The 12,309-nt window shown below is 40.6% G+C and overlaps 1 protein-coding gene across 1 annotated transcript; it reads left to right on the forward strand.

The window, feature by feature from the left end:
• Positions 1-1,334: 1,334 nt before the first annotated feature.
• On the forward strand, positions 1,335-11,991 carry glp2r (glucagon-like peptide 2 receptor; the record flags this gene model as incomplete). The annotated part of the gene is made up of 13 exons (XM_084341800.1): positions 1,335-1,430; positions 4,487-4,577; positions 4,661-4,765; positions 5,709-5,839; positions 6,064-6,170; positions 6,892-7,048; positions 7,134-7,293; positions 8,128-8,188; positions 8,279-8,345; positions 9,095-9,183; positions 9,533-9,671; positions 9,757-9,798; positions 11,629-11,991. The coding sequence occupies 13 exons, from the start codon at positions 1,335-1,337 to the stop codon at positions 11,989-11,991; spliced, it is 1,608 nt and encodes a 535-aa protein (XP_084197926.1).
• Between the last annotated feature and the right edge of the window lie 318 nt (positions 11,992-12,309).

Here is a 12,309-nt window from a genome sequence, read left to right on the forward strand (position 1 = left end):
TCAGAAGCTCTGTATGCTGGTGGTACGGCACTAAAACAGAGTTTACTTTTGTCATATTTAAGTTATTAATCTTACATAGAAAATAGATATGTGACCTCATCACTATGCATCCTGCAAACAGCTGTGGTTCAAAAAGAAATATGTGCTAAAAATGTGTTGCCTAGCCAAATCTAGATCATTACCACAGGACGTGACACAAAATGAAAGTTCCCTGTAGCTGCTTTAACTATCAAAAGAAACTGTATAAATGAATGATGTTATTATTATCGTCTTCACGGCCACAAAATTAACTTTCTGTCAAGTTGTGATTATTTTCTTTCAGTGTTGGATTGGTTAAAACCAAAAACACCTGCCCACACTTCCATTCCTCGCTAACAAACCTGAAATGAAAGCCTGAATTATGTGGTGAGACGGGATGATGCATGGCACGAGGCTTGTGCAGCCACTTCTGGCTCTCTGCTCTCCCATTTACTTGCCTGTGTTTGGCTTCATTGCTCTTAGTTTACACTAGATCCCCATTAGTGTCAGAAGTCCTGGTGATGCTCAGTTACTGTGTGAGATAGCTAAACAGACGGGAGGGGTCAGTGCCTCCCCCTCTGTCTACAGTAAAGGTAGTATTTGCTGGTGTATGTATACATGTGTTATGATTTTTGATATATCTCCTTGTATCTAAGTGTGCGTATGTCATCATGGCTTTATTAGACCTGTCCAGCGTGCCCATTAGCTCCTGTGTGATCAGTTTTCCTGGACAACAAAGTTAGTCCAGTTATGTAGCCGGCTCTCCCGGGGCCTTATCTTGATTGGTTAGGGGAGGACGGGGTGGGAGAGGCGATCTGTCGGTGAGGATCCACAGGCGCTCCCAGTTGCGCTGCGTCTATAGGGAGTACAGACAGATCCAGCTCCTTCACAGCCTGAGAGGTTCTCATGGACAGGAGGACCAGAACTGCAGCCAAGGACTTCTTCAACTAGGATAACCCTCCAAATGAAATCATTAGGAGGTTGTTGTTTTTTTTCCAAGTCAACAACCAGTTCATTGAAAGAGCATTATAGTAGCTGATTCTTGGAAAATTGTTGGGACAAATCAAGAAGATTGAAGAACACCTACTGTTCCTGCAAGTCATCCTCCATCAGACTCTGAATCAACCTTTCCTGTGGGGATATCAAGCTCAAATCAGCTGTCTACTGTGGCAAGGTGAGGAGAGCCGTGCTGAGTGGATGTAGGGAGATAAAACGAGGATGAGTTAGGGGCCTTGTGAGTGCAGGGGAGAGGTATGAGGAGGAAGACCGGCTGAGAAACCAGAAACCAGCTGCTTTCAACGTCAACACACAGCACCATGCCAACCCTGCTGCCAACCTGGCACAAGAGGATCCCGACGCCAGCAGGACACACCTTCCTGCTCTTCCTCGCCTTTGTCATCTTCAGCCACCCGGTAAATTTGTATTTAACTTACATATGCATGCACACACCTTTCAATTAATTTTAAACATTCAAGTCCAAAGCATTACTTAGCTTTGGACTTGACAATGAGTCACAGTCAAACATGGCTCTGTCTGAGGACATTTAAGTTAAATCTAACAATTTATCAACAGAACTCGGCTCCACAAAGAATTCTCCATTAACGAATGAGGCAATCCAACATGCTGTATTTCTCATGAAACACAGAAAAGACCGCGGCAACAGTCGAATGTGGAGAAATAAATGCGTTAAAATTAATTAGTCTTTTTTCACATGGAGTTTGGGCTACAGGAGGTCCCACTGCTCATTTGCATGTTCTGCAGTATCTGCTTGTGAAACCATCGCCTGAAAATCTCAGTTTAGTGAAATGTTCGAAAAACAACTCGGTATCTGTTTTGAATTTGAAATGAGGGGGATGTTTTTCTCCAGGGATGAGAGAGGCACTTAAAATATAAGACAAATAAGATCACAGAGCACTTAAAAGTTTTGTGCAAATTCACTTTCATCTTCAGCATTATAATACAATGGATTATTGAGGGAGTTGAGTCTGTGGCGGGATTTGAAACAGGTTCAGTCTCATGGGAGATGACAGAGAAGACGGGGAGACAGCAGCTCTTGTCTTTTTTTCAGTGGTGATAGTGATCTGGACGGGGTCTTGACAAGACGAGCCTCAGTGGATTTAAAACGTCCACTGTCAGCCAGCTCACATGAGAAATCTTTGTGGCACAGGTGGCTGTCGAGCCACGAAGCAGCCAAACGGACACAAAAAGGTTGCAGAGCCCAGCTGCTTTCTCAGCAGGGTGTGAAGATTGTGACTGTTCGGCCGAGATAGGAAAGCTACTGTCCTCGTCCCCGACACTGAATTATGAATGACAGAGATGGAAGCTGTGGTCAGCTGCCTGCTTCTCAAATGAAGGAAATGTGCCTCACTAATGACAACAAATTATGGAAGTATCATATTTACCAACTGAGCATTAATTACTATGATAGCTGTCAAATACAATAACCTTCAGTCAGGGACACACCCACAGACTGTTCATATCATTTAAACATCAGGAATAATAAACAGAGAGGTATGTTTGCATCGCTGCAGTCACGACACTGATACAGAGAACCACGGTGATAATTACCTCAATCAATTACAATTTACACTAAGGTGAAAATGACCCCTCTGTAAGTGAAGCTGGTTCTTATTAAATACCCCCACCATGTGGGCGAATACAAATACTGCAGCATCACTGCTCAGCACAAACAGCAAGAGGCTGCAAATACAGTGAAGTGAGGTGGCGAGCAAACACACTGGAAATGTAACTGTTAATATAAATCAACTCATTATATGTCATCAATTTAATTTAGATACGACTGTCATTCTTGAGTCATAAGTTGTATTCAGAATCTTTATAGATATAATATGTAGCATTTCTGCAAAAAAAATGTCTAAAAATGATGTTCAAACTGAAGAAGTTGGTGAATGTGACTAAATGTAACCTAAAACAAAACTTTAAAACATTATCTCGTTCGTGAACATTTCAGCCATGGTGGCCTGACCAACCATGATCCCGCGCTACAAACGTCTTTTGTTTTGTTTTGATTGAGAGACCCCTAGAGGCAGAAATCACATACTGCATGTTTAAGTTATAATCATGAGATATAATATAATCAGTATTGTACTTCAAATACTGACTAGACTGAATGTCCAACTGATAAACACATCAAATGAAGTTATTAAGTACAAATGTTACTTTCGGCCCACCACACTCTGGTTGAAGGTCCCATCTCTTTTTCTGTGTCTTTTGACACGTGTCTCAGATGACTCGCTTGTATCAAAACCACCGAACCATCCATGATGATGATTGAACCCTCATGCTCTTCTTTCCAAGCCACTTCTGCCATGAATTACAAATAATAGAATAGCCTAATTAGCAATTCTTGACGATATATCAAACCTGTCACTGATTAAACCTAATGTCTAAAGTTCATTTGAGTTCACTCAGTGAGTATCACATTTAAACAACTAATGAACAAATTGAAGTTACTGCTAATTCAGTGAAGGGCAGCTGTGGCTCAGGAGGTAGAGCAGTGGTTCCATCCTCTGCCCTACATGTTAAAGTGTCCTTGAGCAAGACACTCAACCCCAAATTACTACCATCCATCAGTGTGTGAGTGTGTATAAATGGTTATGACTCAGCAGCTGGTGCCCTGCTGGTAGCCTCTGCCACCAGTGTATGAATGTGTGTGTAAATGGGGTGAGTGTGACTTGTGTTGTAAAGTGCTTTGTTTGGTGGTAAGACTAGAAAAGCACTTTGTAAATGTAGTCATATTTTAAAAACTAAAAATATTAAAGCTGTTGCAATATGAAAGACATTGCTTTTAGTGGTAAATTCAAAGAAAATGACCCCTCATCTCTGCAGCTGCATTTCAAGCATATTAAAAAGCATATAAAAGCATATAAAAAATACCACGTGGGACTGTGACTCAGAACATCTACCACCATATCACATGCTTATTTTGCCTGTAAAGCTCACAGATCTAACAAGGGAAATCAGTGTAAAGTAAATGCAAAGAATGGGTAGATCAGAAGATGCCTTATTTATCTATTAGACACCTTAGGGAATTGCCTCAGAATTGAACTTCGGATCAGCGTTTTTGATCATGAGAGTAAGACAAATATTCATGGAATATGTTTTTTTTATGAACCTGAATGAATAAAGTTCAGTCAGTTACCTAAAGGGGATTTTTCTTCATCAGCCCACCAGAACAGAATTGAACTGTGGCCCAGATCTGGTTTATTCAGTTTGCTCTCTGTTTACAGTTTCTTCTCTGCCCCAAACATTGTGGCCAAAACGTCATTTCTTTAACTTTCAGGCAGCCTTTCTCATTTTTGGGAGGTAACTCCAAAGTGCTATATATTAATCTTGAGGGACAAAGGTTGAATTTAATCATTTATGGACACTTTAATGTCAGCATTTTCTTCATTGTAACCTTTCAGATTATCCAACCAACGTTTGTCATTTTTAAATGAACATGCAGGTAACAGCCTCAGTGCTTGAAAGTGTGATAGCTAAACGGACCGAATACTCTGAGAACTGCAAGAGGACCCTCAGCACACCATCAGAAACTGGTGAGCCTCCTGTCAAGTGTTCCAGTGTTAATGATCTTGATTGTTATTGCCTTTGTGAAATCCTAATAATTCTTGTTTTGCAGGAATCTACTGTAAAGGAACATTCGACATGTTCGTGTGTTGGCCACATTCATCTCCTGGGAATGTGTCGGTCCCCTGTCCCGCTTACTTACCGTGGATCGGCGAGGGTAACGTTATGTTTGACCACTTCAAAATCAACTAGTGTATCAGCATATACATTAAACATATGAGTCATTGTGGCTTTAACTATATTACACGGTTGGACTCTGGTACTATACAGATTTTCTCTGTCATTTAATTCACTTCAAGTGAACTGATCACTGAGTGAATCACAAGACTGTCAGCTGCAACTATAGAGAAGAGTGTAATCAATGTAATCAGCCATCCCTGATTAGTTTTAAGTCATGGTTGGCTCCAGGGCTGACGGTGTCAGGTGGTCTGTTGGTCCTCTGCTTTGTTCCTCTCTGAAATACCTCAATTTATTGGTTGGATTTCCATGAAATCTTGGAAAGACATTTGTGGTGGCCAGATGATGATTCCTAATGACTCCAGTGATCTCCTGACTTTCATCTAGATTTTCTTTTTGGTGATCAATTTTTACATCTAGCACCATCACAGAGTCAACAATTTTATTTGTCCAAAACTAGTAGCATTCATATCAGCCTCAGCTTTATTTGTCTCAATTGCTAGTTGTCTAATATTAGCATGTTTTTGGGTATAAAACAATCCCAATACCGATATATACTGGCTGATACACACACATTTTTAACAATGATCCATCAAATGTGGTTAACACTTACAACATGGAATGGAGGCAGGCTAGTTTACAGTTTAACAATAAACGTTGTCTAAAATGACATTAGTGCACTGAAACAGTAAACTTCACTGGAAATGTAATCATTTAAAACTACTGCAAGTATCTTTTTCTGCATTAAACACTCTTTAAAAAAGAAAGGTTTCATATTGGCACATACCGGACAACATGTATACTGATACCGATACAGTATAACTGTGATAGGCCAATATCAGCTGATAATAATGGCCAGCTGATATACCGGTTGGGCTCTAGAAGAAACCATGCATATCAGTGTGTCTTTCATTTACCTGCAGACGACTCCAGGAGGGCTCACCGAGAATGTTTAGAGAATGGGAAATGGCGTCAGATTGAGAATTCCTCCGTTCCCTGGAGGAATGACTCTGAATGTGAGGAGGACCCTTACTTCCCTTACTTCAACGACACGGTGAGGAGGACACACACACACACACACACGCACACACACACACACACACAGAGTTAAACCCTGGTGTGTATTTGCTGATTTGTGGTTTCTCGTGTAGCCTTTCTACAAAAACCATCATGGATTGTTTTCTATAACTGTCCCAGAATGTCTGTCTTTATTAGTAACATCTGAAGAGGTATGTGTTCTCTCCATCAATTTCTTTGTCTATGTGTGTGTGTGTCCAGGAGGATGAAATGCATCGCCAGACCGCCCTCAGGCTCATCTCTGTCATTGGCTATTCCCTGTCCCTGTCCTCTCTCACACTGGCCACTGTCCTGATGGGCTTGCTGAGGTCAGTGGCCGGGAGCAGATGAGTTTCTGATGATCATGCTGACAAAAGTTTACACTTCATGTGAAGAAAGGGCAAACAAAGGTTGACTCTGGTTTAATACACGGTGGATCTTATCTGTGTAGCTTTAGCCATCATTCTGATCACAGTATACTCATCACAGTCATTTCTGAGATCTGAGACAGTGTTAACAAGAAAATCAAACAATGGCTTCTCTGTGCACTCACCTGAAGCATATGCTGGGCTACAGGGTCATACTTTAATCTGTACGTTTTAAAGACTGTGTCACACAGTAGATGAACAGTCTTGAAAGCAGTGCTGAAGCAAGCATCACTGAAGCTACACTGACAATGAAACAGCTACTTGTCTTTTACTTTGACCTCACTTGACATGATGCAGCTTCCATTAGTCATTCTTAAAGCCAAACAATGAGGCATGAAGCAGATTTACAAGCTCCATCCACACTGATGATATGCATGGATCCACAAGACTGCAGCTGGTCTACTAGGAAGCGGCGGCATTGAAGAGATATTTACGAGAGTATGAGGATGATCAGTCATAACAAATGACATTATAAAAACCAAGAAAGCATTACCATGTAGTTGTGTGTAGCATGATCATTTTTCACTCCCTCTTATGTCGTGACACGTACCGTCAGTAATGCTTTTACAGTTGAACAGGAATCAATGCCTTCCTCAAAATTGCTCCTGTATCCGTTTACCAGGAAGCTCCACTGTACCAGGAACTACATCCACATGAATCTGTTTGTGTCGTTCATCCTGAGAGCCATGGCTGTCATTTCTAAAGAAGTCATCTTATACATCATGTATTCCAACCTACCAAAGGACGACCCTGGTTGGAACTCCTACTCAAGCTCTGTGGTACGAAAAAAAATACTGTTTTATTGTTCACGAGTACTTTGAATCAAACTACATGATATCTCAACTCGATAATAACTGTCAACAGATAGCCCGGATGTGCAAGTTCTCCAAAGTGTGCATGGAGTACTTTGTGGCCTGTAACTACTTCTGGCTGTTGGTGGAGGCCATCTTCCTCCACACGCTACTCTTCACAGCTGTGCTGACCAAGAGACGTCTGCTGAAGAAATACATGCTGCTAGGATGGGGTAAACTGTCATCCAGTTGTTCTTAATGTTTATCTTCTATGTGTCCTTGTCAACAAATCCCATGAGAGCATCCTACTTACAAGTATTGTGTGTGTTTCAAAGCCTTGTGCATCTTGTATCACTGAGCTCAGTCGTTGCGAAAATCTAATATAAAAAACACGATTGAGCCACACTGTTGCACTGGGTAGCATGTTCCTTCATTACTATGAAGACACACTGTAGTTTAGATTTGACTATCCCAAACACACACCATCCACACAGCTGCTTTAAATACTCACTGGAGCACCAAATATGGATCCATCGACCGCTGAAAGTAGTCCCCTACAAATGCACGATTTCCTCGTGTTTGAGTTATGTTTGCTAAATGCTAGATCACTGCAGTGATCAGCTATTTTAGGAAATTACAAAACTGTTTTTAGTGACATTTTAAAAAAGGCATTTCTTTGTTTTGAAAGTTTTTAAAAGTATATGTGCTGTATATGTATTGGAAGAAGATGGCTTGGGGCTGAAAGCCACAGACAGGGTTAGAAAGAAAGTATCAAGAGTAAAACAAAGTATTGAGAGACTGACTTGAACATTTTGTAGGTTTTGGTCTTTTCATGTGATTTGTTGAGAATAAGGAAAATATAGAATAATGGCAACCTTTCAAAGACCAGCAGTAAATACCTTTTCGTACAGATAGCACGGATGTGCAAATTCTCCAAAGTGTGCATGGAGTACTTTGTGGCCTGTAACTACTTCTGGCTGTCGTACAAGTACGATTAATTTGTATGAATCCATGAGAGTGGTCTGTTGATGGTAACATGCTGCATCCTATACTGTGTTACTTTTCAGGAACACCTGTCTTGTTTGTGACACCGTGGACAGTGGTCAAGATTTTATATGAAAACACAGGGTGAGTGTTTCATCCCATACGTCACAATCAATACATTTAATCAACTAAAATGTTCTCCATTGCATGACTTTTTAATCTTGTCTTTCTAAGATGCTGGTCGATTGTGAACAGATGGTTCTGGTGGATAATAAGGGGCCCGATTACCTTATCGGTGCTGGTGAGTGACGTTTCTGAACCAAGTCTTGAAAGCCTTTCAAAGAGCCATAGTACAGCTTGCAAGCTGATGATCATGTTTAGTTCAAGATGAATCATGTAGCTCCTGTGAGTCTTGTTCCTTTGGTGCCAGCCATCAAGTCAATTTCATGCCACGTTTAACTCTTCCTGTCATGTGAGGGCATGTGATATTGAAGCTGTTGTATAGTCTAGTAGTCAGAAGCATGACTGATTACTGATTTCTCGGCGACAGAAACATTTTTGGATTAACATTTTCATGTAAATGTCATCTTGTCAGCCACAGCTCTATTGGATGCATTTACTTTAAGGATGTAATATGTAAGATTTCTGCCTTAAAATACCTTAAAACGACTAATTGTTGTATATTTTATTGTCGTGTTGAGTTGAGTTGTTGTGAACTTATTATGTATATTATCTCAAATGCTTTCGAGCAACGTTCAAACCCAGAGACATCTGTACCTTTATTCAAGATAATGTTGTGGTTCATCTGGTCGCCTGTCACAATAACTTCCAGGAGACATTCAGAGGGTGAGGAGGGAAGTCAGCGAAAGGTGACTAAGCATAATGTGGATACAACTTTAAAATATACCTCATATACCTCTGGTGGTTTAATAATAAAGACAACAACTCCCATGATCCCATGCCACTTTTATCTTTTGTTTACATTAAGAGACCATTAGCAACAGACACTACATAGTGTGCCTTTAAATCTCCATTGGATGTGTGTTGCAGGTCGTTTTCTTCATATTCATCAAGATTCTGATGCTGCTGCTGTCCAAGCTGAAAGCAGATCAGGTGAAATTTACCGACTACAGATACAGGTATTTCTCCTGCAATGACTCACTGATGTAACTGCTTCCAAATCCAGATGTCAGGAAACATGTTTGACCTTGACATCTATTTTCTAAATGGTGTCTTTAAACAGCAAAGCAGGTTCCTGGTTTAACATTGAAATGTTGATCAGTCCCATGTTCAACACAAATTCAAATATCACCCCCATAAACTCCGGCTTCTTCACTCCACCGTAAATGTCACCACAGTAGGGAGGCTCATGCATACATTTACAAACACTCCTCTCCCCTCTGTTCTGTCCTTTGCTCTTTGGATCATGTGCCATAATACATTTTACAGTAATACACCACTCTATGCTTTTTCTGTTCATGTCCTCAGTTTGGCCAGAGCAACACTGGTACTGATCCCCCTGCTGGGAATCCATGAAGTAGTCTTCACTGTGCTGATAGATGAATGTGTGGAGGGCAGCAGCCGCTACGCCAGGAACTTCATCAACCTCACCCTCAGCTCGTTTCAGGTTATACCTCTAAAGTTAACTACATCCAAGAGACAGGAGCCATGTTGTTCTGAATCGTTCTGAATTGTGATGTGTATCCTTTCAGGGATTACTGGTTGCTGTGCTGTACTGTTTTGCGAATGGAGAGGTACGTTTCTTCTTCAGAGAGGGTTCATATTTAATTTATATAATTCACATACATTGGGAGAGACATTTATGCCAACATAAGATAGAACATTGAGCGATAGCTTGACTAGCAATATCTCTGTATGAGCCAGGAGGCATCATTTCAGATTTTTCCAGGTTTATCTTGCAACCTGAAAAGCAGCTAAAGTATTGTATAACCTCCAGGATAGCAGGTGGAGAGGTTTCTGGGCTCGATACAAATAATAATATGTCATCTGCATACCATGCAATTTTTCGAGTATTGCTGTCCATGTATATACCTTGAATATCAATATAAGCTCTTATAGCTTCTGCAAGAGGTTTGATAGCCTGGTCAAACAGTAGTGGGGGGAGGGGACAGCCTTGAATGGTTCCTCTCTCTAGGAGAAAATCTGTGAGCGTATTCTGTTACTTGATAGATAACAAGATAATGAGGTCATTTTAGTTTGATGTTTATTAAATGCCTCAAATTGTGACTAGACAGTCTTTGCTGAATGAAGCCTGTTTGATCTGGTTCAGAGATTATATTTCAATTCATTTTGCAATCATTTTTGTGAGGATTTTACTGTCAATATCTATGAGGCTTACATGTTTATAAGTGCTACTTTGATCAGGTGATTTGACTTTGTTATGTATCAAAGCAATATCTGCCATAGTTAAAGTTTGAGGCAGCCTATGTTTTTGGAAAGAATCAATCTACATTCTGGTCAAAAGACTGGATATTTTTGCCCCGAACTTCTTATTCTCCAAACATCAGATGAGTACAGCTCCTTACATAAATTAAGTGTGGCCTTAGTAGTTACGATCAACTACAGGATTCAAAACGCAGTTGTAGTCCCCACCTAATATAATCAAGTCTGTTGAAAAATGTGAGACCATGGCTAGCAGTCTAGAGTAAAATTGTGACTCATATATAGTAGGTGCATAAGCACTACAAATCAACAGAAATACATACAAAGCAGCCCTTTTCATCTACAATTACCTTTTCTATTGTGAGACGCAGACATTTATGTACCAAAATTGCAACACCTTTGCTTTTTGAGGAAAAAGAGGTGTAAGCCACTTGACAAACCCAACCATCCTTGAGCTTCATATGTTCTAAACAATGTAAGTGTGTCTCTTGAAGTAGGGCAATTTGAGTGTCTTGCCTTTTTACGCTTTATAGGGTGATGTAACCCTTTAACATTAAGTGAAGTAATTCTGATGGAACTCATAAACACTTCCATCACCATATTATCAAGAATTAAATTTCTGTCTGACATATAAAGGAATCTGAAATGTAAAAGTCTTCCGTTTTAAGCATTGTAATTGGGCTTTGTGTGACAACACACTCACGAGAGGCTGATTTATATAAATACGTCCATAAAGAACAAACATAGTCTGCAGACAGGTGGACAAAAAATAATAATAATAACCCTTCACATTGAAATTACATTATTCTATTCATTATTCTATATTATATAGAGCATTTACATGTAATCAAAGTCACTGCTTTAGGCATAATAATTCTCTGTGTGTACTGTTATTTTCATGGTTGACCTTTGTTGTAGAATCATCATTATTATTACTATTATTATTATCATGTTATGCCAGATGTTGCTTTTAAGCAAAACAGTGAATGTTACCTGCTGGATACCAAACTACGGACAAAGGTAGCAAGCATTTAGATATTTTAGTCAAGGGTTTAAAACCAAAAGGAGAATGAATATTAGACTAAATTAGTGACCATGTTGTCCAGATGTACAGTATGAATACATTATACTATACATCTAATGGTATTAGGGTTAACATTGTCCTTTGTTCTGGAGTTTAGGTCCAAGCTGAACTGAAGAAGCGCTGGCAGATTTTCCTGTTCACCAACCACTTCCAGGTCAGGAGCTGTTTTCGGGGCGTGCCCCTCAAGCACCTGTGGAAGTGCAGCCGAGGGCACCGGCCACAGTGCTCTCGGCAGAGTGACTCCTATGACGAGGGCGGCACCTCCACAATACACCCACACCTGCTTCAGGTGGCTGTACGTGGAGGAGGTGGGGGACTTGGAGAGGTTAAAGGTCAGGGGGTGAAGGGGTGTGATACAGCAGGACTTGACTTTCTCACCAGGAAGAGCCTGTCCAGTAGTGATGGAGAGATAACGCTCGGAGAGACCATGGAGGAGATTCTGGAGGAGAGCGAGTTCTGATCTGCTAACATGGATACTGACAAACTCCTGTGGGAGACTGAAATAGTAAGACACATCCTTACAAAGCTGAGCGAGGGTGCCTGGGGCCCAGACCCACAAGTGCCTCAGGTTTACATTGAGTCAGTTGGTTTGTGGTAATTTGATATACTGCAAAAGTGTTACATCAACTAAGGGTCCTGTGGCCTGGTCTGGTAGATGGGCCCTATGTTAAAATGTAGATCTTCATTATTGTTAACATTGCACTCAAAGGTTGTGTATTCCCACGAACAGCCGCCTCAAACTAGATGACATACAGATGACTTAAAGGGCTTCCTAACT

The sequence above is a fragment of the Pagrus pagrus genome (assembly GCF_965226575.1).
Source record: "Pagrus pagrus genome assembly, chromosome: 21".
NCBI lineage: Eukaryota > Metazoa > Chordata > Actinopteri > Spariformes > Sparidae > Pagrus > Pagrus pagrus.